The sequence below is a fragment of the Cryptotermes secundus genome, unplaced genomic scaffold, assembly GCF_002891405.2.
Source record: "Cryptotermes secundus unplaced genomic scaffold, Csec_1.0 scaffold555, whole genome shotgun sequence".
Taxonomy (NCBI): Eukaryota; Metazoa; Arthropoda; class Insecta; order Blattodea; family Kalotermitidae; genus Cryptotermes; species Cryptotermes secundus.
Window position 1 is genome coordinate 86,273 of NW_019729217.1, and position 26,595 is coordinate 112,867.

General features: G+C 46.0%; 1 protein-coding gene across 1 annotated transcript in view; it reads left to right on the forward strand.

The window, feature by feature from the left end:
• LOC111865514 overlaps positions 1-26,595 on the forward strand; it is a 163,233-nt gene that overhangs the window by 67,455 nt on the left and 69,183 nt on the right. The window contains exon 3 of the mRNA XM_023853609.2: positions 16,594-16,743. Coding sequence (XP_023709377.1) covers positions 16,594-16,743 — 150 coding nt within the window. The remainder of the gene's footprint in view (positions 1-16,593; positions 16,744-26,595) is intronic.

The window sequence follows — 26,595 nt, forward strand, 5'->3', positions numbered from 1 at the left end:
TAACTGTTTTGTGAATGGAATAAAGAATTGTCGGCCTACAGACTTACACAGAACCGTGCGGTACAGTGGTCCAGGTTCACATCTTGGCCCAGAGACCGGCTATCCAGAATATTCCCAGCCCCTCCGTGTAAATGCCGGGACAGTACCTCAATTAAGTCACATTCGCTCATTCCAAATTCTTTGTAATTCATTGTTCACTAATCAGCTTATCATTAAAGGCTACATAGCAAGAGCCACTGATAGCATCGTTAAAAACCATAGATGAACCCAAATAAATAAAATATGTGTGAAATTCAAATGGAATCAATGTTCTGTGGACGGAACAATTCATTAAGTTGCGGGCTGGAACAGAACATGTTGGATGTGAGGTTCCCACAGTAGTGACTATGAAGACTTCCTCTACAATGCACGAGGAAGAATCAGAAAATGGCTCAAAAATGTATATAAAACGTAAAACGTGATATACGAACCTGAAAAAAAACATTTATTCCTCGATATATCCTCCACCAACAATGATACACTTATCCCATCGCTTCGCCAGTGCGTCGAAACCTGCAACATAATAGTAGAACGTTATCTCAACCACTTCCGCTCCTGGTTAGGCTTTCGAACATCCATAAGATAATTTCTTGACCCAGTTGCGAACCGCTTTACGCGCACTTCCCTCCGTAAACAGGATACATTTCTTTATGAATCCTTTGCATTGAGTTCTTTTGCCCACAATAATGCACAACAGAACGCTGTTCTTCTATAGTGCACGCCTCAAGCACGGTCGCCATTTTGAGTACTGAAACCAGCCTCTGAACGTGCGCATGCTCGTCTGCTACCTAGGCTGTCTTGAAGCGTAACTGTGCTGCTACCTAGCGATACAAATAGGAAACCTGCTATATTCATTACAGCTGCTTTACTTCGTTTGTGGCCTATTTACTGGCTGTCCGTCATAGTTCTACATTCCCCTCGATTCGTCTAGCCATTCGGTCCACAGGCATTTCGGTACTGATAAACTTGGGGCTTGCCTCCAGCTTGTACTGGTTTCTTTCCTTTTTATTTTTATTCATTTAGTGGGGGGTGGAGAACAACGGGGTCCACTCGGTACTGCGGCGACTGATTGGCCTATTGTAGCCTGCCCCGGGTGATTATGATGATGGAGAATTTGGTGGAATGAAAATTGGTAGGGGAAACCGAAGTACTGGAAGAAAACCTGCACCAGCGCCACTTTGTCCACCACAAATTCGACTTGACCAGACCCGGGATCGAACCCGGGCCCCCGCGGTGGGAAGTCAGCGACTAACCGCTTGAACTATAGCGTGGCCTTCTTTTCTGGCTTAGTCTTCCACCTTGAAAGATGAGTCATGTCCTTCGAAACACTATCTTGTTAGATATGCCAGGAGACAGAACTCTTGTTTGGATCGGCACATCCACGGTTTCCCCTCTTGTCTGGATAATAGGAGATATGAATCCATTCTCTTCATAATTTACATCCCCCACATGAAATTACTGCTGCATCGTCAGAATAGGAAGACCTGAGTAACTGGAATTGAAGGGTCTGCTTTCTTCAGCTTATGAGACTCCTGGAAGCGAGCACTGCATTTGATTTGAAATTCAAATTCATTGCACACTGCTTGAGCTGCTGGCTGAAGATGTGGTGTGGTCAGGCGAGAACATGTCTAGGATGTGGGACCTTGTACACACCACCGGGCGATAAGGGTATTTAGGACAGTAACCAGTTTTCGACAAACACATTACATATCCCCTAGACGTATTTTGACCTTTAAAGCACAGAGTACATGCATGTTCCGCCTCTCTGAACATCCCATTTCGCCCGTATAATAATCTTATATTTACGTGTTTCGTGTTATTCTTGCAGTACACAGATTTGTTTGCATAAACGGTAGTAACAAAAAGAACTCCGTGGCCTGTAGTCTGCAAGCGAACTATACCGACAGAGCGACCGCCGCTTGTCGGCGAAGTTAATGCCAAATTTAGTGGATGGAAGGTGTCGCGTGGTCAGCGCAACGGATCCCCACGGCCGTTAATCTCGGTTTTCTAGACCGGTGCCGCTATTTCCTTGAAATAGCTCCTCAGTTATCCTCGCGAGGCTGAGTGAACCACGTTCCAGACCCACTACTTCTCAGAAAATCTGGTAGCGCCGGAAATCGAACCTGGAATCTCTGAATCTGTAGTCAGGAACTCTGACCACTAGACCACAAAGGCTGTCTTTATAGTGAATGCAGTGTCTCCTCTGTATCCTAGGAGATGACAAACCTCATGCTACGGAGAATGAAGATAACGTGATCCAAGGTCCAAATAATGTGAACATCGCCGTCAAATCGTTTCCATTCTCTCAGATTATTGAGGTCCAGCATTCAAGTCTTGTTCTGGTGGTGGCTGTCATGACACAGGTTCTCTCAGTCTCTTGAGGCAGATGCTGACGTATCACAGAATATAACTGCTCTCACATTTCTTGTTATACTTCAATAGTACACAGCATGTTACTGAAAGTTGCGGACAAGCTTTGGGTACGAGTTCCACATGGCGAAACAAGAACAAATGTCCATATCAACATGTGTCCGGAAAATTTTTGAGTTACAGCTGAAAGAGTACATCTGAAATAAATGCCCAAATATTCTCCACGAGATTCAGTTCACTCCTCGACACGTCTCGTCATGAACCGCCACATTCGTTCAAAGTTGCCCAGGGTAGCTGCAGATAGTCTGACAGACATCAACAATGAGATGAAGTGTCTCTTCGTTCTCAACAGGAGCTGCATACACAAGGGTTTTTACGTGTTCCCACAGGTAAATATCCAGAGGATTGAAGTCAGGCGAGCGTGGAGGCCATGCAGTGAGTCCTCCTGTACCTATCTATCGGCCATGATACGTGTTATTGGGAACATCTCGCACAGCACGGCTAAATGTGCCGGAACACAGCACGCATTCTTTCAGCTATAACTCACAAATTATGTTTCCGAACAAAATGGACATTTTTCTTGTTTTGCTATGCGGAATTCTTGCCCAAAATTTGTCAGCACTTTTCAGTTATATTCTGTTAAGTTACCGTTAAATTAGGTGGTGCATAAAATAAGTAGTTGATACGACGTTGTTAATTAGACCAGTAATAATTCATCACGGTTGAAATAATAAACACCCAGTGTCGAAATGGATTAGGTAGTTCTTTTGCTTCGTATTCAAATGGTCCCGAGTTCAAATCTTGTTCAGGAGATCTTATATCCTTTCATTTCTTCAGTTTCTACAGGCGCGTACCTGAATAATAACTAGAGTTAGGCCACCCGCTTCTTTCAAATTTATTTTTCAGGAGTAATCCTACAATTCGACGCTGTTAAATTTGAGATACTAATAGGGTAAATAATCCGGAAATAAATAAATAAATATATATAAACCGATACAATAATAAATAAATGCAGAAGTCTTGGTAAACGCTTTCAAATTAGAAGCATGTCCTGAGGGGTTTCAGAGTGGGACACCCTGTATGTAACGTATGTGACCCACGGTGAAGAAAGAGAATATGACGAGGTGGGTCTAGGCCTTTCCTAGGAAAGTTCTTCTGAAATTGCACTCACTGAAGTGGACACAATAAATCGAAGGAAAGAAATGTAAGAGAAGAACTAAAGAGTAAAGCTTGGTGATGGGACGACAAAGAACGAGGGAGAATAAAAATCTGAAGCGAACGAAGATACAGTTATTTTCATTGGATTATATTCCGCATAAAAAGTGACGGGAAAGAACGTAAAAAAAAGAAATTATAATTCACGTTTTAGCAGTTTCTTTTGAATCCTGGTACGCCCCAGTCTTATTGAATTTATTTCATTTATTTTTAGACGAAATTAAAATACACCAAACAGTAAGACGCGGAAAGCAATAATGGAAAGAAAATAATGCCCTCTCGGATGATCTGCGAGAATTGAAATATTTCAGAAGTTGCTGAAGAGTTTGTTCAAGATGCTTGTAGAAATCCTATCCAACTTTATTAAATTCCTTGAATTTGTTTCCAACTTTTTTCTCTCTTTGCATAATAATTACCTTTAGTGAAATCTCTATTCTAGGTTTGAATTGCGTTTCCTTACTTTATCTTGTTAATACAAGTAACTGAATAATCCAATATTTGTCTGTTCTCCTTGTTATGATTTCCACACTAAATCACAACTCGAAATATTATACGTTCCTCTAACAGATACGAAACTAATTAGTCGTTACAGATTTCAGTTTTTTTCACAGAAATATTCCTTGAAAACCTGAGTCGCCATATCTCAATAAATTTAGTAACTAGGCTACGGACTGGATGACTGCTTTTCGGATCCCGGCAGGTGAAACTACTTCCTTCTTCACTACAACAAAAGTAACGGGATAGCCATTCGCAGGGTGCTGAGCGACCGAACCTCGCTGACCACATATGTCCATCTTAGTTTTAAATTTAAAGATGCTGCAGCTGTACGTCCGTTCCCCCACTTATCGTCAAATATTTCTGCTTTAAGTACAGAAAAAACAAACAAACTCCGTGGCTTTATTTCGCAAGCGAATTATACCGACCGAGCGACCAGCGCTTGTCGGCGAAGTTAGGTCCAACTTTACCGGATAGAGAGTGTGGCGTGGTCAACGCAACGAATCCCCAACGCCCTTAATTTTGGTTTTCTAGACCGGAGCCGCTACTTTTCTATTCAAGTAGCTCCTCAATTATCCTCACGAGGCTGAGTGGACCCCGATTCAGACCCACTACTTCTCAGAAGGTCTGGTAGCGCCGGGAATCGAACCCTGGACCTGTAGACAGTAACTCTGACCATTAGACGGCAGAGGCGGTCAAGTACAGAGATAACCACTATTATATTGAAGCTGAAAGTAACTATGAGCATTTGTGGGGGAAAACGAACAAATTTTTGACGGATATTTCTGGCATTGCCTATTTTCTTTCAAACGACATATAATGACTAATTCAATTTGTGCATTAAATGCGTAATTTGCTTCATTCTCTTTATACGATTACCTACACTTTATCGTGGGCATTTATGGAGTCGTACATAATTAAACACATACATAACCTAACCGTCTTCAACCGAATGCTGTAACTTTACTCTTACCCCTCTCTTTTCTGCAGAGAAATGATACCAAATATTATCCTGAAGATGCACGGGTTCGTAAAATAATATAAGCCTTATTTGCAGCAATGTTTGTTAGTGACGTGTTAGGTGGGGGTGGTGCAGGCTCAAAATGGTAGTTGTCTTCCTTGTGTGTTGAGGTACGAGAGGAAAATCAATCGCATCTACGTCACACAGGATTCTATTCTGTTGTTTGTTCAGCCGCCGGCAGAGGCGCTGACTGATGGAGCATCTCTGTGAGTGTACTCTTCGGTATATCCGATGAGACACAGTATCCATCAGCATACACAAAAACTGTGTGAAATCCTTGCATAAAGTACATTTTCCAGGTTTTATAATTTTACCTGAAAGTTAAAGGCATTTCAAGAAGTGTTTCCGATACAACATTTATAACAAATACAGTATACTGCACACAGAATGATCCAGATGTAAGTGTGGGCTGATTAATCTAACTCAGGTCAAGGTGACAAGGTGACAGACTTGCAGGTTTTTCTGTGGTTTATTGGTCAGAGTTTCTGACTACAGTATAGAGGTCCCGGGTTCGATTCCTGGAGCTACCAGATTTTCTGAGAAGTAGAGGGCCTGGAACGGGGTTCACTCATCCTCGTGAGGATAATTGAGGAGCTATTTCAAGGAAATAGCGCCTCCGATCTAGAAAACCGAAATTAACGGCCGGCGGGATCCGTTGCGCTGACCACGCGATATCCTTTATCCTCAAAACTTGGCACTAACATCGCCGACAAGCGGCGGTCGCTAGATTGGTATAGTTCGCTTGCGGATTACAGACTACAAATTTCTTTACTTAGTGGGCCGCGCCATAGCTCAAGCGGTTAGTCGCTGGCTTCCCGCCGCGGCGGCCCGGGTTCGATCCCGGGTCTGGTCAAGTGGGATTTGTGGTGGACAAAGTGGCGCTGGGGCAGGTTTTCTCCGAGTACTTCAGTTTCCCCTGCCAATCTTCATTCCAGCAATTGCTCCACAGTCTCCCTCACCTATCATCTGGGGCTGGTACAGTAGGCCAGAAGTGGCCGCAGTACAAAGGACTTAGTCCCACCCCACTAGCAATAAAAAATACTAGCTGGACTACAGTTAGCTTCTCGAGAAGGGTTCTGTTTGTGGAATAATTATACATTTAACAATGTCACATTGAGGTCCTCAACCAACTGACTGTAATGTACTAGAATGTAGTCTAGTGTGGTCTAGTGTAGTAGAATGTAGTGTAGTCTAGAATGTATACTTGATGAAGTTTGCAAGACGTTTCGGGAGAGGCTACTACTTTTTAACGTGTAGAATAAAAGCAGCCCGATCGCTGCCATGCAGCAATGCAGTGAACCCTCTCTAATCCGGTTACATCTCATCCGGATGTCGGATACTCCGGATCGAAATACGGTAAATGAAAATGCTGTTCGCAGTTGAGTTAGGAAGGCCAAAGTTGCCCCTGTGTGTAATGCATTAAGAACTACGCCGTGGTTAATTCTACACGTTAAAAAATCCTCGTGATGCAGGAATCACAAATGCTGGCCTTGTCTTGTGAGGCGAGAGACATGCATATGCTTGGCTAGCTGTATTTGTTTAAACACGACTGTAACAGTTGCAGTGATGAGGCGGTCCCAACAATTGCACTTTCTTACGCACTTTAATGCTCAGTGCAATAACGGCATACAGGGCGTTCGTCCCCTATTTGCTGCTTCTTTCGGGACACACGATTATTCTGTTTATGAATCCATTTGCCGGTACATGCCGCAGGATACGGTCTTCTTCAGTTCTTTCTATTTCTATGACTATTCCCGCTTCCCAAGCCATTATAAGTGGGCCTGTAACACCCCAAACGTCATATAATCCCCTTCCTTCCTCGTCACTAATTTTGTGCTGGAGCTAAATGAGAGATCCAAGAACTAAACTGTCTGTACATTCACACCCAGGCCTTCCTACGTCTCCTGTTTCGTGTTGTTCCTTTATTCTGTCTATTTTTCCTCTTAAAGTAAGCGATTATTTTTATTAATATAAACAGAAGAAGGCCAGATCGAACTGCGTATTGCATAACTACACACTCTCCATCAGATACAGTTAGGGCATTCACATACATATGATGTGTGTGGGACATGTAAAAAGTTTATAAGACGTGATAAATTGACAAAAAATTTTACTTAGATAAGGTCTTGGCGGAAGTAAAATATTATTACATAACGCTTAAAAGTAGAAATCATGGACACCGCGACGCTATAACGCATGCGTTGCTACGCAACCAGACAGTAAACACTTCCCGGCAACGTGGCACTGTGACGCTATAACGCATGCGTTGCTACGCAACCAGACAGTAAACACTTCCCGGCAACGTGGCACTGTGACGCTATAACGCATGCGTTGCTACGCAACCAGACAGTAAACACTTCCCGGCAACGTGGCACTGTGACGCTGTAACGCATGCGTTGCTACGCAACCAGACAGTAAACACTTCCCGGCAACGTGGTACTGTGACGTCACAGGTACCAGTTGCTGGAGTATAAAGGCAGCTGCGGACGTACTGGCCGTCACTCGCAACTTGACTTCGACTTTGAGTTGTCACAGAAGCCAGCACGGAGAGGCCTGCGGCAACAACCAGAATCATCATTTCCGGAAGCCATTACTACAGACAGTGAGGTGAGAATATAACATATATTTAAGGCTGTAGTTATTTCTAGACGCTATAGAACAGTGAAAGTGTTGCAATTATTTGTAGTTACGAATGTCAGATGTCCAGTCCAGTCAGTAATACGTGAAGATACTGACATTAAACTTAAGGAAATAAGGTGTGAGGATGTGGATTGGGTTCAGCTGGATCAAGTTAGCTCTAAGAAGTGGGCTCATGTACAGAATCTCGTATGTGCACTTTATTGTTTTGTGTGGCTTGTTTAACGACGCCATCAGGATTTCAGACTATAGGCTATAGGATCAAGCGATGGAATGACTAATTAACAATTAATTGGAAAGGATCAGCAAGGAAGTAGTCTTTCCTCTGATCGAGGTACTGTCGTAGCATTTGCCTATAGGGACTGAGAACAAGTATGAAATACTTCAGTGCGGACAGCTGGGGTCCAGGTCCAGATTCGAACCCAACACCTCCAACATACAGGTTTAGAGCGTTACAGCTGCACGAGTCTGCTCCGTCTGGTCTTTTTTCATTCTTAATTACGATCCACGCATTGCTTTCATAACATTATTTCGGTCTGCATATATTATTGCCTAACATTTTTGCCATGGTTAAAGTGCGACTTCCGTTTCTGGTTTAACTGTACTCTCGGACCGAGTCTAAAGGGTTCTAAAGATGGGGTGTAGCATTCGGGATTTCTTGAATTGTAAGCCTACTGCCTTATTTTTAAAGGATAAAAGTAGGACTATGAGGTCACCTTGCTGTGCGTCTGTATGTGTATTCCTCCTGCAATTAACTTCTTAATGGCTCAACCAATCTTAATGAATCTTGGTACATACATCCTGCCAGCTGAGTCGGTTTCAACGCTGCAATTCATGAATCTTTCACACCAGTAATGCCAACATTACAGCCTCTCAACTTTCTGACTGACCTTAATATTGCTTGAAGATATATATGAATCTTCATGAAGCTTCGTAAGTACAATTTCATTTCTCCTGAAGCCATCTCAACTACGTACATCATCATAAATTCCTCCATCATTGATACCAACATTTCAGCTTCTCATAGTTCTGAGAGAAACCCTTAATATTTCTCTAACGCCTGTACCAATCTTCATGGAACTGGGTGTGTATATATTGTGGCGTTGAGCCACAGAAATATGTAAACACGGCTATTACGTAACAATAAGTAAAGCGGTGTTTTCTCGGTGCTCAGCTGGTAGTTACGCAGCGTTGCCGTACACATCTCTCGGTAACGTTGCCTAGCAAAGCTAATTTAACACGGCGATTACGCGAAAGAGGGAAAGCTGTGTATTCCGCTTCTGACTTGAGGGTTTATGGGAGAAACTGGAATCTCTAAGAAGTCAGTCAGAGTCAGCCAGTCGGAGGTAGTTAAGCGTTACGAGAGAAGCACGCACAGAAGAATACAGGAGGTCGCCCTGAGGGGATAGTAAAATGTGATTTGCGGACTTTGTGTGCGCTGTGATGCAGAGATATCTGGAGCGCTCTGAACTACAAGTTCCTGTGGTTTAATTGCATTATCAGGAGAGGACTAGTGTGTGCGCATGAAGTGTGTGTGTAAATCAGCGATAGCGCTGTATTTAAGTGTAATTAAGAGAGAGTGTGTAACCAAATTGTTAATAAACCCAATCATCCGAACTAGAACCCGTCATTTCGTCACGCATACCATCCCACACGTGGCAATATCATGCCATCTGAAGCCATCTCAATGGCATACATTATGTATATGTATATATATATATATGTGTGTGTGTGTGTGTGTGTGTGTGCATGCCCGCGCGCGCGCGCGCGTGTGTGTGTGTGTGGGGGGGGCTTGACGTAATCGGTATAGGTTTGTGCAAAATTTGTATAAAAAGGGAAAATTTATGAATTGTGTTTTTTGCCTGGAATTTTGGATGCGATGTGACAAAAGAGATTTAAGAGGGTCGCCCATACAGCATATTCGGTTGAAACAAATTCATAAGGAGTTTCATATGTGAAACTAGCCCCTGGTAGACTTGAAAGGATTCTGACGATGGTGTATACACTACTTCTTTTGGTTTATTTTGGAAACGTCGTGGTTTTTTGTCTTTCACATACCAGACGATGAGTGAAGTCCAAAATAAACCAAAAGAAGTAGCCCCTGGTGTTCAGCTGTGTTGGGCACAGTCATTCCATAAATGTGGGAACGTTTCTTGTCAGCTTCCCAAGAAGGAGCCTGTGCACAATGTGACAGAAACAGAATGACCGGAAGAAACAGACGTGGTAAAATAATAGGCATATTTTCTTGGAATCATGGATAATCAACGGGGGCACGCGGTAGCGTAGTTGGTTGAGGCACTATGCTACTAGCCGGAAGGTCGCGGGTTCAAATCCCAATGAGGTCATTAGATTTTTTCCAATTGATCTAATCCTTCCGGCCCCACTATGGCCCTGGGGTCGACTCAGCCTCTAACAGAAATGAGTACCGGGAATTAATAAAATAATTTTCCTGGGGAGTAAAGCGCGGCCGGTGCGTAAGGCTGACAACCTTACCGCCATCTTTGAGCCGATTTTCTAGATAATGTGGGACTATCAACGTCTCACAACCTTATGAGCCTTCACGGCCTGTTACAGGGATAGCTTTATTTCTTTCTCTTTACTTTTTAATGGGTAATCAACTTTACTAAGATTTTCGTAGATGCGATCCAATTTCGAGAAGTGGTAATTAGAGTTAACTAATTATCGCACTTCAGCCAGGAATGATCACTAGTAGAGGTAGGCGGAGTGATTCGTCTCCACCCGACTCACAGATATGAGGCGTTCCTACAGTTGAGTTTATCTCTAGCTTCTAGGGTCTCATGTGCCTCCAGAATAATCTGACGATATTTATTTCTATTTCTCTGTTCACAGGTTTTATTAATGATTACTGACAACATGCCTTATACAAAGAAGGAAAGTCCCGAAGATGGATTCCATTTCTTTTGCATGGATGTAGAGAAGCAGGTGCAAGAAAGGGGCGCTGCCTTCATCAGTGAGATGGCGGCCTCGATGTGGGAGCACATGACACCGGACGAGAGATGGGGGTATGAGGAACAGGCCCGAAACAAGGAGCACAGTCTGAGCCACGTGGATTTTAGGAACGAATTTCGGCCACGGAGGACATACTGCGCCCGAATTGAGCGAGTGCTGAACCAGGCTAACAGACAGAACAGTATGTTCAGAGAGATAGAGGCAACAGTGCGCGCGCTCAAACACCAGAACTCACTGAAAACCCACCCGTTCTACCTGGTGCACGTCAACTACTACTGCAAGGATAGCAGTGGCAGGTACCTGGGCTGTGAAATTGCTCTCGCTGAGTTCAGTTTTGTGGACGGCGTTACGAAGGCTTTGCATGCATTCATGAACCCCGGTGAGATTCCTCTTGGCTACGCTTTTCAGGCATTCAAACATGCAACAGAAACTCATCTGCTTCCACTGCCTCCAGACGGTTTCGGGAGTGAGTCAGAACATCAGGAAATACTCAGCAACATCAGAGCATTTCTAATGAGAGAGGACAGGGACGAAACAAACCTGCCGCCTCTGTATACGTCACCAGGAGACATCGAAGCTGTTGAAAGCGTTTTGTGCCAACTGAATGAACGCCCTGGTCAGCACATGAATGCAGGAAGAGACAATTTCCGCGTATACTCTGTCTGCAAACTGTTTCACGAACTCCGGAATGCAAGCATGGGTGTTCCAAGTGAAGTGATCTTGCCTCCCAACTTCTTGGATCCACAAGAGCTGAGTAACACCGACTTGGAATGTGCGGAGGGAATCTCATGCAAGTTCCATGAACAACTAGAAGCAACGCGGTACTGCAGTCTGTGGCATGTGCTGAGTTGGAGTATCCTCGTTATGGATGAGTGCTGTGGGCCGCTGGCGATAGAAATTGTTCCAGGGAAGCATTGCGATTTCAGCACCTATCTTGCCAAGAGAGCGAGAGCTAAGCACCTGATTCGTTGCTGCAATCAGAAGATTTATTCCCAAGAAACAACACTGATGCAGAGTAAACCAGTGCAACAAGTGAGCTCAGTAGGCTTCCGGCCATGGTTACGGCGGCCCGTGCGTCCTCTCCGCAGACCCAGAGACCCCATTGAAGTGAACTTGATGCGTGCCCTCTCCAAGCAGTGAGAACATCTGTGTGAACATCACTTTCTCCTAACCCCATTGAGGCAGAGGCTACCCCCAGTTGGCCTCAGAAGGAGGGTTGGCACCGCCCCGCAAGACAATACATTGCACTGAATCAGCATCCCCCGCAACTGGGTCAGATTATTTTGTACCCCATAGATTTCTGTCTTTGTGTTGAGTGTTTGAATGTTTAATGTACGTATCATATTTATTGTTGTAATAAGTTTATACTCGAACTCTCGTGCTTTTCCTGTTAACAGTAGCCTGTAATAACATGTGTGTGTCTAAGTATTAAATTATAAACATTACTACGTCAATTTCAGTGTCATCATCTTCTTTGAACATTTATAACGTGTAACATATCCTGCAAGGAATATTTGTGGAAACCTGAAGTCTTCTCAACTGCTTAGGTATTTCTTTCGATTTTCGGCTTAACAAAACTCGAGTTAGATAAGAAGCTGAGCATTGCAAATTCTGAGAGTGCTATATGTCCAACTCATCCGCTCCTCCTTGATGTAATCATCCTAGTAATATTCCTTGCAGAGTAGAAATTATGGGAAACCCCGTCGTCCTGTACAATGCTTTCCCATCCCCTTGTTACCTTCTCCTCAGCGCTCCAAATATTCGTCTTAGCACCGTTCTCAAAAACCTTCAGTCTGGAAGATTCTAGACGGTTCTGACGTTGGTGCGTGTAACTCGGCATTGCTGGCTTTTTGGTGTTCGCATTCCTGTAATGAAGACAACACCACACGCTGCAAGGGGGAACAACGCACAAGCAAGGGGCAAAATTAGAGATTGCAGAAGTAACACAACAACGGGCTTACCAACAGAAAAACAGGCTGCCGCATTAAACTGTGAGACGTCATGGCCCCCACATTTTCAGTAGAGCATCAGCTCACAGATGGCCGTGAGTTTGTCGGCCTTACGCGCCTGTCGTCCTAACCTCACCCCCCAGAAGATTCCTGGTACTGATTTCTGTTAGAAGCTGAGTCGACCCCAGGGCCATATTGTGGCTGGAAGCATTAAGTAAATTGAAAAATCCACCTTATCGTCCCTCGAACCCGCGACATACCGGCTTGTAGCATATTGCCTCAACCAACTACGCTACCGCGTACTCCCCATCAAATTAAAACTAAAGCTCCGTAGCCTGTAGTCCGCAAGCGAACTATACTGACCGAGCGATCTCCGCTTTTTGGCGAAATTAGTGCCAAGTTTTGCGGATAGAGTGTGTCACGTGGTCAGCGCAACGGATCCCCATGGCCGTTAATCTCGATTTTCTAGACCGGAGTCGCTATTTCCTTGAAATATCTCCTCAATTATCCTCACGAGGCTGAGTGGAGCCCGTTCCAGACCCACTACTTCTCAGAAAATCTGGTAGCGACGGGAATCGAACCCGGACCTCTGGATCTGTCGCCAAGAGCTATGACCACTAGATTACAGAGGCGGTCTTGTTTCAGATTATCCCGCAAAATTTTAATATGAATTTCTTTCTCGTCTCTGCTGTATGTTCTATTCATCTCATCCACCTTTCAAATTATTTTCTGGTAATTGTTTATATTACTTCTTTCATGGAGGTTAATCCTATCAATTCTCCTCTTTGTGAGCGAGTATTTGCGTGTCATGGATGGAAATATCTGAATAATTGATACCCCTTATATATCAGTTTGACAAGACCATCTGATGCGACATATATGAATCCCCATAATATACTTTTTAATTCAAACGAAATTTGAATAATTGAAATCCATTATACATGTCTGATAATACCATCTGTGTAGGTGTACACGTATCCCTTTCATAAACTTTTCAGTTCTTCCTGCATGAAGTCTTTTCGAGTGAAATAAATTAGTTTCATTGGTCTAATGATTGATTGTATTTTCCATGTGATATGTTAGGTTCTTACGACGTGACTATTAAAAGTAATATCGTCTGGTTTACGACGCCGTGTAATCTGATAGACGTTTACCGACGTTTCGAAGAAAGGTACAGACTTCATCTTCGGGATCAACGTTCATGCCCAGGAAGCAAACTTGTAAATACAGTAAAGTGAGTTATGTACATGGAGTCACATTCAACAGATATTAATTAATCATCTATTCTTTTCAACTTCAGCATAAAATAAAATGGGACGATGACCGTGAATTGAGAGGCTCTACATACTAACGTGTCCAGGCATGAATTGACTTCTGTCGCTCGGACGCTGGGATCGTTGATTCGAATCCCACTTAAAGCATGGATGTTTCGTGTGTGTGTATGCGGTTATTCGGTGTTTGTAATGTCCTGTATGTGCAGATAGCGGCCTTGCGAACGGACGGATCCCCTGTCCAACGAGTTTTACCGACTGTGTAAAAGATAAAGAAAGTGAAAAGTGACCAAGGTCCAGAAAAAATGGCTGTAGATAGAGAGATAGAGAGAGAGTAGATTATATCACGGCCACTGAAATCCTCTGAAACCACCAATTTCAGTTCTGCCACTACTATCCTAACACGACTGTCATTCGGTAGCTGCCACCATGTCGGCTAATGTCTGCGCTACTTAATGTGATATTCAGGTAATTCAGCTGTACAATACTTCTCTCTCGTTCTCTCTCTCTCTCTTCTCCCCGCGATGCGTGAGAAATCGAATAATGTTTGGAATAACATGTAAGATGGTTACCTACGCTACTTTTATTAGCATATGCACAAATGCATAACCCTTATTCATTATTCTAATATAAATCCAATGATTCAGCGTGACCCTTATCCTCGGCTTTCCACATTCCTGCCGAAAGTAATTTTATTCACATTTACTATCATTTCTACTAACCTTAACCGCCGGCCGCGCCAGAGCTCAAGCGGTTAGTCGCTGGCTTCCCACTGCGGCTGCCCGGGTTCGATCCCGGGTCTGGTCAAGTGGAATTTTTGGTGGACAAAGTGGCGCTGGGGCAGGTTTTCTCCGAGTAATTCAGTTTCCCCTGCCAATCTTCATTCCACCAATTGCTCCACAATCACCCTCACCTATCATCTGGGGCTGGTAAAATAGGCCAGAAGTGGCCACAGTACAAGGGACTTAGTCCTACCCCACTAGCAATGAAAAAAAACCTTAACCTCCTCTATTGTCTAGTGGTCACAGTTCCTGCCTACAGATCCAGATGTCCCGGGTTCGATTCCCGGCGCTACCAGATTTTCTGAGAAGTAGTGGGTCTGAAACGGGGCCCACTCAGTCTCGTGAGCATAATTGAGGTGTTTCAAGGAAATAGCGGTTCCGGTCTAGAAAACCGACATTAACGTCTGTGGGGATTCGTTGCGCTGATCACGCGGCACATTTATGCCCTAAAGTTGGCACTAACTTCACCGACAAGCGGCGGTCGCTCGGTCGGTATAGTTCGCTTGCGGACTAAAACCACGGATTTTTGTTTTCTTTTGTTTTACTATCACTTCTACTAACCGTAACAGTCCCTGTGTTCTAATGTTCAACTAATACGACGAGGAAGCTCATGTCCTTACTACGGCAGCATTGGGTATACACGTATAAGAGTGTCCACCTTACTTACTTGACTCTGTACAAATTACGATTATTAGACCCACGACTGAACTCAAGGATCCTGAATCCATAGTTGCCTTTGCTAGGGCCAATCAAGTGTCTGCCTCCTTAGTGGTCTCACTGACCGGAAGATTAACGGCCGTGTCTGGCTCCTCTCCGGCGATCGCCCCGCTGGCTGGTACGGTCGCTCTGCCATGCCTGCGGAACCTGCTAAGGGCTGCTCCTCTTATACAGTCTGCTACCTTACTTTCCTTAAAAAATTAAAATCTTAATTCTAATATGACTTCATTGCAGTTTCATGCTACTCTCGTGTTTACCTAACATTCTAATCTGCATCACAACAGTACCCGAAATTCTCTGGAAGAACATGTTGAAAATACAGAAATAATTAGGGACTATAAAATGGTAACTACTGACATTCGCATCGGCAGTTCCGACTGGCTACGTGCTGGACTGTCGAAGGTAGAAATTTTGAGTTCCGAAAGGGACAACATTTTTCTCTTCTCCACGTCGTCCGGATCGGTTCTGGGGCCCAACCAGCTCCCTATCCAGTGGTTACCGGTTGTTTTCCCCACGAGTAAAGAGGCTTATTCGTGAAGTGCCGAGGCCAATAATACGTGGATCTATATCTCCACTCCCCAATACGTTTGATGGTCTAGTGCGTAATCACTTACGCACAATTGATTCTTCTTAATTTTATCCTCGTAAGTGTTGTAGAGCCGGTCACGGTAGCCGAGCGGTCTAAGGCATGCACTGTCTTGGCTCGCTCGAAAGCCGGGGTCGTGGGTTCGAATACCACTCAGGGCATGGATGTTTGTGTGCGTTTTTCTGTGTTTGTCTACAGGTAGAGGCCTTGCGACGAGCTGATCACCCGCCCAAGGAGTTCTACCGTATGTGTAAGATCTAGAAAAACTGAAGTGAACGGAGAAGTTCATGGAGGTATGCCTAGGCCCACTGGGGCTGTAGTGCCAAGGAAAAAAATGTTGTAGAACCCTGGAATTTTAGAGTCACTTCCGCGTTGCGGGCCGGCCCGACTTCTCCGTAAGAACGTCTGACTCTTCTGCCTGATCATACTGTCGCACAAGTGTGACTGCAGTGGCCGCAAAGGAACGTGTCCAGGCGCTTGCAGGGCTCAAATGTAGGCACGGCGTTTGCAAAAGTAAATTGAGCTTGCCCTTGTGTTTCAGATATCGATCTAAGCGACCCAGAGACCGAGAAAGCAGCCACAAAAATCCAGGCTGTGTTCCGGGGTCACAAGACGCGTCAGAATATGAAGAGCGGCGACATCAAAGAGGCAGTGCAAGATCTGGAAGCTGAGTTTAGCCCTAACGATCAAGGTAGGCCATGACATTTTGAATGCATGCCAAATCATAGTCTAAATCCTAGAATTATGACAAAACGTGTTCAAGAGTTTTGGTACACGACTTCGAATATGGATCTTTTTCTTGGTAAATTTTAAGAATTCTAAGAAAAAGCTGCAAAGAAAAAAAACATTAGCCTGATTTATTTCAAGAAAATCGTTACTGTGGGCAGGAGCTTATGTTGTACTTCGAGAAGGAAAATGATATAAGATTGGCCGCGCCATAGCTCAAGCGGTTAGTCGCTGGCTTCCCACCGCCGCGGCCCGGGTTCGATCACGAGTCTGGCCAAGTGGGATTTGTGGTTGACAAAGTGGCGCTGGGGCGGGTTTTCTCCGAGTACTTCGGTTTCCTCTGCCAGTCTTCATTCCACGAAATTCTCTATCATCATAATCACCCGGGCAGGTACAATAGGCCAATCAGTGGCCGCCGTGCCGAGTGGACCCAGTTGGACTCCACCCCCCACTAAGCGAATTAAAAAAATTTAACACGATAAAAGATGGTTCTAAAGGGTTCTGATGATGGTTGATAACGCACATAATACTGGGTTTTTGGACTTTTTCCATCGTCCGGAATTCTAGGAAAGAGAGGACACGACGTTTCGGAAACTGGATCTGTTTCCGTCTTCAGGTGAGAAATTAAGACACCTACTCAGTTGGTTCCCTTAGTAACAGCTAATCTCGATCACTGGACAACTGTGAGATTTACTCAGCTATTTCAACAGGCTAGTTCAGCGGTATATGTTATTTTATTTTATGGTTTCTTGTTATCTCCCGCTGAACTAACCTAGTCTTATATGTTAAAATAGCTGGGTAAATCTCACAGTTGTCCAGTGATTGAGATTAGCTCTTTCTAAGGGACCCAACTTAGTAGGTGTCTTAATTCGTCACCTGATGACGGAAACAGATCCAGTTTCCGAAACATCGTGTCCTCTCTTTCCTAGAATTCCCGACGATGGAAAAAGTCCAAAAACCCAGTAATTCTGTGGTCCGAGATGCTGAGGTTCGCATTATTTTCTGTCCACATGTCAAGTTCTCGTGAGTTTCTGAGAAAATGTATACAATTTAATATGTTTTTGTATAAAACAGCCTCAGTATCGATCCGACGCGGAAGAAAATAAAAATTCACCAATCTGAATTTATTAAATCAGTTCATTAGTTTGGTAACACGAATAAAATTTGATACATTTTCCTCTTCCAATATGTGCCCAATTTTTGCATCTTACATGATGGCATCATAAAATTATTTAGTGATCTGAAGATCCCGAATGTGGTATTTCAGTTGTTGTTTTTGTTGTTGTTGTTGTTGTTATTGTTATTGGAGAGGCTGGGTTTCCCAATGCACTTAGACCAGATATTGGTCCATTGTGCGTCCCCTTGTAATATTCTACCAGTCTCTATACCCTACCGGTACTGGTGCGTGCCATCAGTCCCGACTCAGCCAGCGAGTTCGGCCTCTACTGGCTCAGCGTATCTCGATGCTTCCCCCATCTACCAGAGGCGTTAAAGACTACTGTTGGGCGGGAAATATCCTGAATTTGGTTCAGAGGTCCCCTTGAGACATGAGGTTCTTTTACGTGCCGTAAAGCTACGACACGGGACCCACGGCTTAAAGTCCCTCCCGAAGGACTTGTTCCCTGAAATTTTCGGCCCTTAAAATTTCCATGACCTCCGTCGGGTTTGAACCCGCGTACCTTGAGTCACGAGGTGGGAACGTTACCCCTAGAGGCCGCTGGTATTTCAGTTTCTCATGGCTATAAAATTTAAGATTATGGTCTCTGAGATATGAAAGCAGAAAATTTGGTATGCAGATAACTTTCTTAGGTTTTAGGAGGAATTCTCTGCCTCCCTTTTCTGCACTGCATATGAAAATAACCGGTTCCTTGAAAATGTCAGTAACTATCTACCAGACTTACTTACATAATTACTTCGGTACGCGCCATAGCTCAAGCGGTTAGTCGCTGGCTTCCCACCGCGGCGACCCGGGTTCGATCCCGGATCTGGTTAGGTGGGATTTGTGGTGGACAGAGTGGCGCTTGGGCGGATTTTCTCCAAGTACTTCGGTTTCCCCTACCAATCTTCATTCCACGAAATTCTCCATCATCATGATCACCCGGGGCAGGCTACAATAGGCCAATCAGTGGCCGTCGTGCCGAGTGGACCCAGCTGGACTCCACCCCCCACTATGCGAATTAAAAAAACTTAATTACTTACTTTCTTACTTACTTACTCATGAAACTGAGCCCTTTTGGAGGAGTCACGAATTCTGCAGCTACTCAGAAATTTCCCAGCATTTTATGAAACCCAAATGTTCATTGCCGTGTTCACAAGAGCCTTCCACTGGTCCCTATCCTGAGCCAGATCAATCCAATCCATACCATCCCATCATATCTTTCTAAGATCCATTTTAATATTGTCCACCCGCCTAAGCCTTGATGTTTCCAATTCTCTCTTTCCTTCTGGCTTTCCCACCAATATCCTGTATGCATTCCTCGTCTCCCCCATTCGTGCTACATGCCCTGCCCAACTCATTCTCCTTGACTTAATCATTCTAATTATACTTGGAGAAGAGTAAAAGTTATGAAGCTCCTCATTATGCAGTTTTCTCCGACCTCCGTCACTTCATCTCTCTTCGGTCCAAATATACTACTCAACACCCTCAGTCTATGTTCCTCCCTTAATGTCAGAGACCAAGTTTCACGCCCATACAGAACCACAGGCAAAATTATAGTTTTGTACATTCTAATTTTTATGTTTTTGGACAACAGACGAGAAGACAAAAGATTCTGGAGTGAATGGTAGGAATCATTACCAGAGTTCAATCTATATACCGTTACATAGAGTAGAATAATTTGTGATATATTGATGTATATTGTACCAATATAATTTAAACAACTAAACCTGAAAGGGCCGGTCACGGTAGCCGAGCGGTCTAAGGCATGTACTGTCTTCGCTCTCTCGGAAGCCGGGATCGTGGGTTCGGATCTGTTTCCTGTTAGGTACGGACTGAATTCTTATATATTATTCTTATACACTGCCGATCACGGTAGCCGAGCGGTCTAAGGCATGAACTGTCTTCGCTCGCTTGGAAACCGGGATCGTGGGTTCGAATCCCACTCAGGGTATGGATGTTTAGTTTGTGTGTGTGCGTTTTTCTGTGTTTGTGTACAGGTAGAGGCCTTGTGATGAGCTGATCACCCGCCCAAGGAGTCCTCCCGTACGTGTAAGATCTAGAAAAACCGAAGTGAACGGAGAAGTTCATGGAGGTAGGCCTAGGCCCCCTGGGGCTGTAGTGCCAAGGAAGAAAAATAACCTGAAAAGATCGCAATGAGGATAAAGGCTTTTGGATTGACAACGCTCCGACTGACCGGTTGGAACTGTAGAAGCCTGTAGTGCAGCAGAACTTAGCCGATACTTTTCGGGGCAGTTCATTTCCAAGTGCCGAAATACGTTTCTTCACACCACAAGCCGTTGGTCACTGTCTACATCACTCACATGACGTGCTGACAAATTTGTTTGTGCCGGAAGTGATTGAGTGTTCATAAGCAGAAGTGGAGACACCGAAGAGGCGGTGACAAATGAACGTCAAAATATAAGGCCATTTTGACGTCACAGTAGGAGCGGGGGCGGAGATTTTGCGCAGTGAAAAGGTTAATTAATCACAATGCTGAGATAGAATAACTCAGTGTTACAGTAATTCCTATGGGCTCATCTACCAAGTAAGTTAACTCAGGCGATGAACCTACTCTGAAAGGTTCCGGTTTATATCTCTACCCCGACTGACATGTCGAACTTAGGTTTCGTCATTTTCCTCAGTCCAAGAAAATTCTTGGATGTTACCTCAAATTAGGCCACTCGTTTTCCGTCCACCTACCGTCCATGTCAGAACTTGCTGATCATCAATGCTTTTGACTCTGTGTAATCTCAACTAACTTACTCATCGGTAAGTATTATTTTGCCTCTCCTCTTGCTCCCACTTTGGAACATAGGGCTAGTTTCTCAGTTACATGATCATTTTACAGAGGTAGGACTCCTTTGGTGGGTGATCAGCTCGTCGCAAGGCCACTACCTAAACACAGGACAACACAAAGACAGAATAAACACATACACACACCAAACATCCATGCCACTACCATGTTTTGAAATGGGGCCTCCTCTTCGACGAAAAGACGGTTGTTCCTACTACTGTCTATTACGGCCGGCTTTAACGAATTTCTTAGTGAGATAGTTTCGTATGTTTGCCTATTGTGGGTTACTTACAAGCATACAGAGTTCTGTGTATGTCCGGTCACGAAAACACTCTAAGAATGTAATTACTTCATTACCTTACTGAATTGTTTCATTCATTGGTGCAACTTTGAGTGGAGTTGCGTGTCAGACTGTAGTGAGTCCAGCACACTCTATAGGATACATTAAAACTATCAAGAACTTTGCAGCAGTTTGTGAAGTTTGAATTGTGGGCGGGTTGTGGTTTCGTGTACCAGCGATGGGTTTTCAGCCTTTGTGATATGAGGAAGGTAAAATTCACTTGAACTATTTGCCTGTTTGCAGTTTACAAGTACATATTTCACCAACTTGAAATTAAAGAGAAGACAAGGCCCTAATTGTAAAATTTAATAACTACTGGGATACAAAAACAGTCATTCTGGAAGATAAAAGTAGGTAAACCATTAAAAAGCCTACTTTTTATGGAACCTGGAGCTCCGTTGCTGTTTCTCTACCGAGAACCTTCAATCCCATCTATTTAAGATTTATTTTGATATTGTCCTCCCATCTATGCCTAGGTCTTCCAAATGCGCAATGCACTTCGTGTTTCCTAGCTCTCCTATGTCCCACCTATCTCATGTTGCTTGATCGAATTGAAAATTTGGTTGGAAAACTTTAAGCAGACAGACAAACTGAAAGCCTTTGAGTAGATAGGAGGTTAATTGAAACATGCAGACAGAATTATCTCATGTCCCATTTTGAGCCCACTTTCCTTATTTCGGAAAAATAAAAGTAGGCTTTTGGGATCTCCATGCTGTATATCCCGCCCTATTAACTTGTGAATGGCTGAACCAGTCTTTGAGGAACCTGATACGGACATCATGACACCTGAGCCCATCTCAACAGATCCCTTTCATTTGTCTTTGTTTCTATACATATATCCCCCTAGCGTTTCTAGGCAACGGCTTCATAAAGTCGTTACCGCAGTAAAGAATACACACGCAACAATAAAAACATTTTTGGGCGTCACTTTCTGTACGGTCCTTGTCATGTCAAGGAAAGTAGCGATTAGTTCTGCCAGAATTTCTTGTCATTTTAATTAACACCTAGAAGCATTGGGGGCACGCCGTTGAGTAGTTGTTGAGGCATCATGCTACAAGCCGGAAGGTCGGGGGTTCGATTCCCGATTAGGTCATTGGATTTTTTTGTATTTCCTAATCCTTCCAGCCGCACTGGGGCCCTGGGGTCGACTCAGCCTCTGACAAATGAGTACCAGGAATCTTCCTGGGGGTAAAGGGCGGCCGGCGCGTAAGGCTGACAACCTTACCGCCATCTATTAACCGATTATCTAGAAAATGTTGGAGCCTCGACGTCTCACAACCCTATGTGCCTCCACGGCCTCTTACACAGATAGCTTTACTTTCATTTTTTTAACCTTTACACAGAAATGTGAATATAATCCCTTGTTATACTTCCATAAGTTTTACAATTAAAAAAAGTGGCCCGGAATTGAATTTAAATTAGTATTTGACGTTGTATCTCATTTATTTAGAATCAGGCAGGCAGAAGTGCCTGGTTTTACTACATATATTCAAAAGGGATATTATTATAATGCAGAATTATCTTCTCCGACCAAACAGTGTTTTCCATAAAGTGTATTGAATTAAAGTGAAAAATACAAGCGTTTAAATATAGAATGTATTATCCTAACCTCACCCTCTTCAGTATTACAGTGTTTCCGAATGTAAAACCTTCTTAACCGTTTCCCTTCTCGTGCCAGATTTGTATCAAAGGTTACCTACGCCAAGAAAAGATTACTCCAGTAGCGCCGTCCCGTGGGCTTACTCAGGCGTCTCTGTTGCTCCACATTCGTTAGACCGTTCTTCACTGTTCGTCTGCCTGCTGTGCTGAGAGTGACTCGGCTGTCGCCCCGGGTCCTCAACAAAATAAATAGAAGCCACAGATTTCACTGGAACATTTCTGTCTCTAAAATCACAAAAAGCTAGTTTACATTTGAGTTATAAGGAATAGAATAAAAAAAACTTGTCATGACGTAAAGTTGTTGTCCCTGATATGAACCCCATATTTCAGTTGCCCCAGGGACCACCATAAATATAAATCTGGCCCTTATTTCTTTTGTGGGACTGCTTTTAAATTTCACTTTTATACGTCGGGGTTTGTAGTTGACGTTCCCTGGGTAACCATATAATTCGGTACTCAAGCTGGTTACGTAAAGTAACATCATACCCATATCTTACGAAGCAGAAGTGAATCACAAATATTATCAACAGGCTCCAGATGTAATTAGGCAAAACCTCCGGGATAGTGCAGTCGGTATAGCGACTGGCTACGGCTGGACGTGAGGAGCCGGGATAGCGCAGTCGGTATAGCGACTGGCTACGGCTGGACGTGAGGAGCCGGGATAGCGCAGTCGGTATAGCGACTGGCTACGGCTGGACGTGAGGAGCCGGGATAGCGCAGTCGGTATAGCGACTGGCTACGGCTGGACGTGAGGAGCCGGGATAGCGCAGTCGGTATAGCGACTGGCTACGGCTGGACGTGAGGAGCCGGGATAGCGCAGTCGGTATAGCGACTGGCTACGGCTGGACGTGAGGAGCCGGGATAGCGCAGTCGGTATAGCGACTGGCTACGGCTGGACGTGAGGAGCCGGGATAGCGCAGTCGGTATAGCGACTGGCTACGGCTGGACGTGAGGAGCCGGGATAGCGCAGTCGGTATAGCGACTGGCTACGGCTGGACGTGAGGAGCCGGGATAGCGCAGTCGGTATAGCGACTGGCTACGGCTGGACGTGAGGAGCCGGGATAGCGCAGTCGGTATAGCGACTGGCTACGGCTGGACGTGAGGAGCCGGGATAGCGCAGTCGGTATAGCGACTGGCTACGGCTGGACGTGAGGAGCCGGGATAGCGCAGTCGGTATAGCGACTGGCTACGGCTGGACGTGAGGAGCCGGGATAGCGCAGTCGGTATAGCGACTGGCTACGGCTGGACGTGAGGAGCCGGGATAGCGCAGTCGGTATAGCGACTGGCTACGGCTGGACGTGAGGAGCCGGGATAGCGCAGTCGGTATAGCGACTGGCTACGGCTGGACGTGAGGAGCCGGGATAGCGCAGTCGGTATAGCGACTGGCTACGGCTGGACGTGAGGAGCCGGGATAGCGCAGTCGGTATAGCGACTGGCTACGGCTGGACGTGAGGAGCCGGGATAGCGCAGTCGGTATAGCGACTGGCTACGGCTGGACGTGAGGAGCCGGGATAGCGCAGTCGGTATAGCGACTGGCTACGGCTGGACGTGAGGAGCCGGGATAGCGCAGTCGGTATAGCGACTGGCTACGGCTGGACGTGAGGAGCCGGGATAGCGCAGTCGGTATAGCGACTGGCTACGGCTGGACGTGAGGAGCCGGGATAGCGCAGTCGGTATAGCGACTGGCTACGGCTGGACGTGAGGAGCCGGGATAGCGCAGTCGGTATAGCGACTGGCTACGGCTGGACGTGAGGAGCCGGGATAGCGCAGTCGGTATAGCGACTGGCTACGGCTGGACGTGAGGAGCCGGGATAGCGCAGTCGGTATAGCGACTGGCTACGGCTGGACGTGAGGAGCCGGGATAGCGCAGTCGGTATAGCGACTGGCTACGGCTGGACGTGAGGAGCCGGGATAGCGCAGTCGGTATAGCGACTGGCTACGGCTGGACGTGAGGAGCCGGGATAGCGCAGTCGGTATAGCGACTGGCTACGGCTGGACGTGAGGAGCCGGGATAGCGCAGTCGGTATAGCGACTGGCTACGGCTGGACGTGAGGAGCCGGGATAGCGCAGTCGGTATAGCGACTGGCTACGGCTGGACGTGAGGAGCCGGGATAGCGCAGTCGGTATAGCGACTGGCTACGGCTGGACGTGAGGAGCCGGGATAGCGCAGTCGGTATAGCGACTGGCTACGGCTGGACGTGAGGAGCCGGGATAGCGCAGTCGGTATAGCGACTGGCTACGGCTGGACGTGAGGAGCCGGGATAGCGCAGTCGGTATAGCGACTGGCTACGGCTGGACGTGAGGAGCCGGGATAGCGCAGTCGGTATAGCGACTGGCTACGGCTGGACGTGAGGAGCCGGGATAGCGCAGTCGGTATAGCGACTGGCTACGGCTGGACGTGAGGAGCCGGGATAGCGCAGTCGGTATAGCGACTGGCTACGGCTGGACGTGAGGAGCCGGGATAGCGCAGTCGGTATAGCGACTGGCTACGGCTGGACGTGAGGAGCCGGGATAGCGCAGTCGGTATAGCGACTGGCTACGGCTGGACGTGAGGAGCCGGGATAGCGCAGTCGGTATAGCGACTGGCTACGGCTGGACGTGAGGAGCCGGGATAGCGCAGTCGGTATAGCGACTGGCTACGGCTGGACGTGAGGAGCCGGGATAGCGCAGTCGGTATAGCGACTGGCTACGGCTGGACGTGAGGAGCCGGGATAGCGCAGTCGGTATAGCGACTGGCTACGGCTGGACGTGAGGAGCCGGGATAGCGCAGTCGGTATAGCGACTGGCTACGGCTGGACGTGAGGAGCCGGGATAGCGCAGTCGGTATAGCGACTGGCTACGGCTGGACGTGAGGAGCCGGGATAGCGCAGTCGGTATAGCGACTGGCTACGGCTGGACGTGAGGAGCCGGGATAGCGCAGTCGGTATAGCGACTGGCTACGGCTGGACGTGAGGAGCCGGGATAGCGCAGTCGGTATAGCGACTGGCTACGGCTGGACGTGAGGAGCCGGGATAGCGCAGTCGGTATAGCGACTGGCTACGGCTGGACGTGAGGAGCCGGGATAGCGCAGTCGGTATAGCGACTGGCTACGGGCTGGACGTGAGGAGCCGGATAGCGCAGTCATTATAGGCCATCAAGCCTCCTATACAATGGGTACCGGAGACTCTTTCCTCGGGGGTAAAGCGGTCGGGGCGTGAAGCTGACCACTCCCCTACAACTAGTGTATAGTTTAAGAATACGTTGATCTATACATCCACTCCCCCATACGTCTTCATGGCGTAGTGTTTAATTAGTTAAGATCAGGACGAAAGGGCCGCGCCATAGCTCAAGCGGTTAGTCGCTGGCTTCCCACCGCGGCGGCTCGTGTTTGATCCCGGGTCTGGTCTAGTGGGATTTGTCGTGGACAAAATGGCGCTGGGGTGGGTTTTCTCCGAATACTTCGGTTTCCCCTGCCAATCTTTATTCCATCATCATAATCGCCCGGGGCAGCCTACAAATAGGCCAATCAGTGGCCGCCGTGCCGAGTGAACCCAGCTGGGCTCCACCCCCACTAGCGAATTTAAAAATTTTAATTTACGAACAGGACAAACTTTACCTTTATCTATAATCACTAGCGCCCGACGGTTCTTCAGTTGGGGCCATACTTGGCACGGGTGATACTAGTTGTGCATCCCTGCTTTCAAATGGACCTTCCGTTTCGGATCGCTTGAAGACATTCAGAGGGGCACGACATCTGTAATGAAGGAACGACAGAAAAAACGATTTAGAGATATATTTCCAAGTGTACGAAACAGTACGAAAATGCCCTCTCTCACTAAAGCCACCACTCACCGCGACCCGACCGCTCCTGGGCCTCACGGAACCT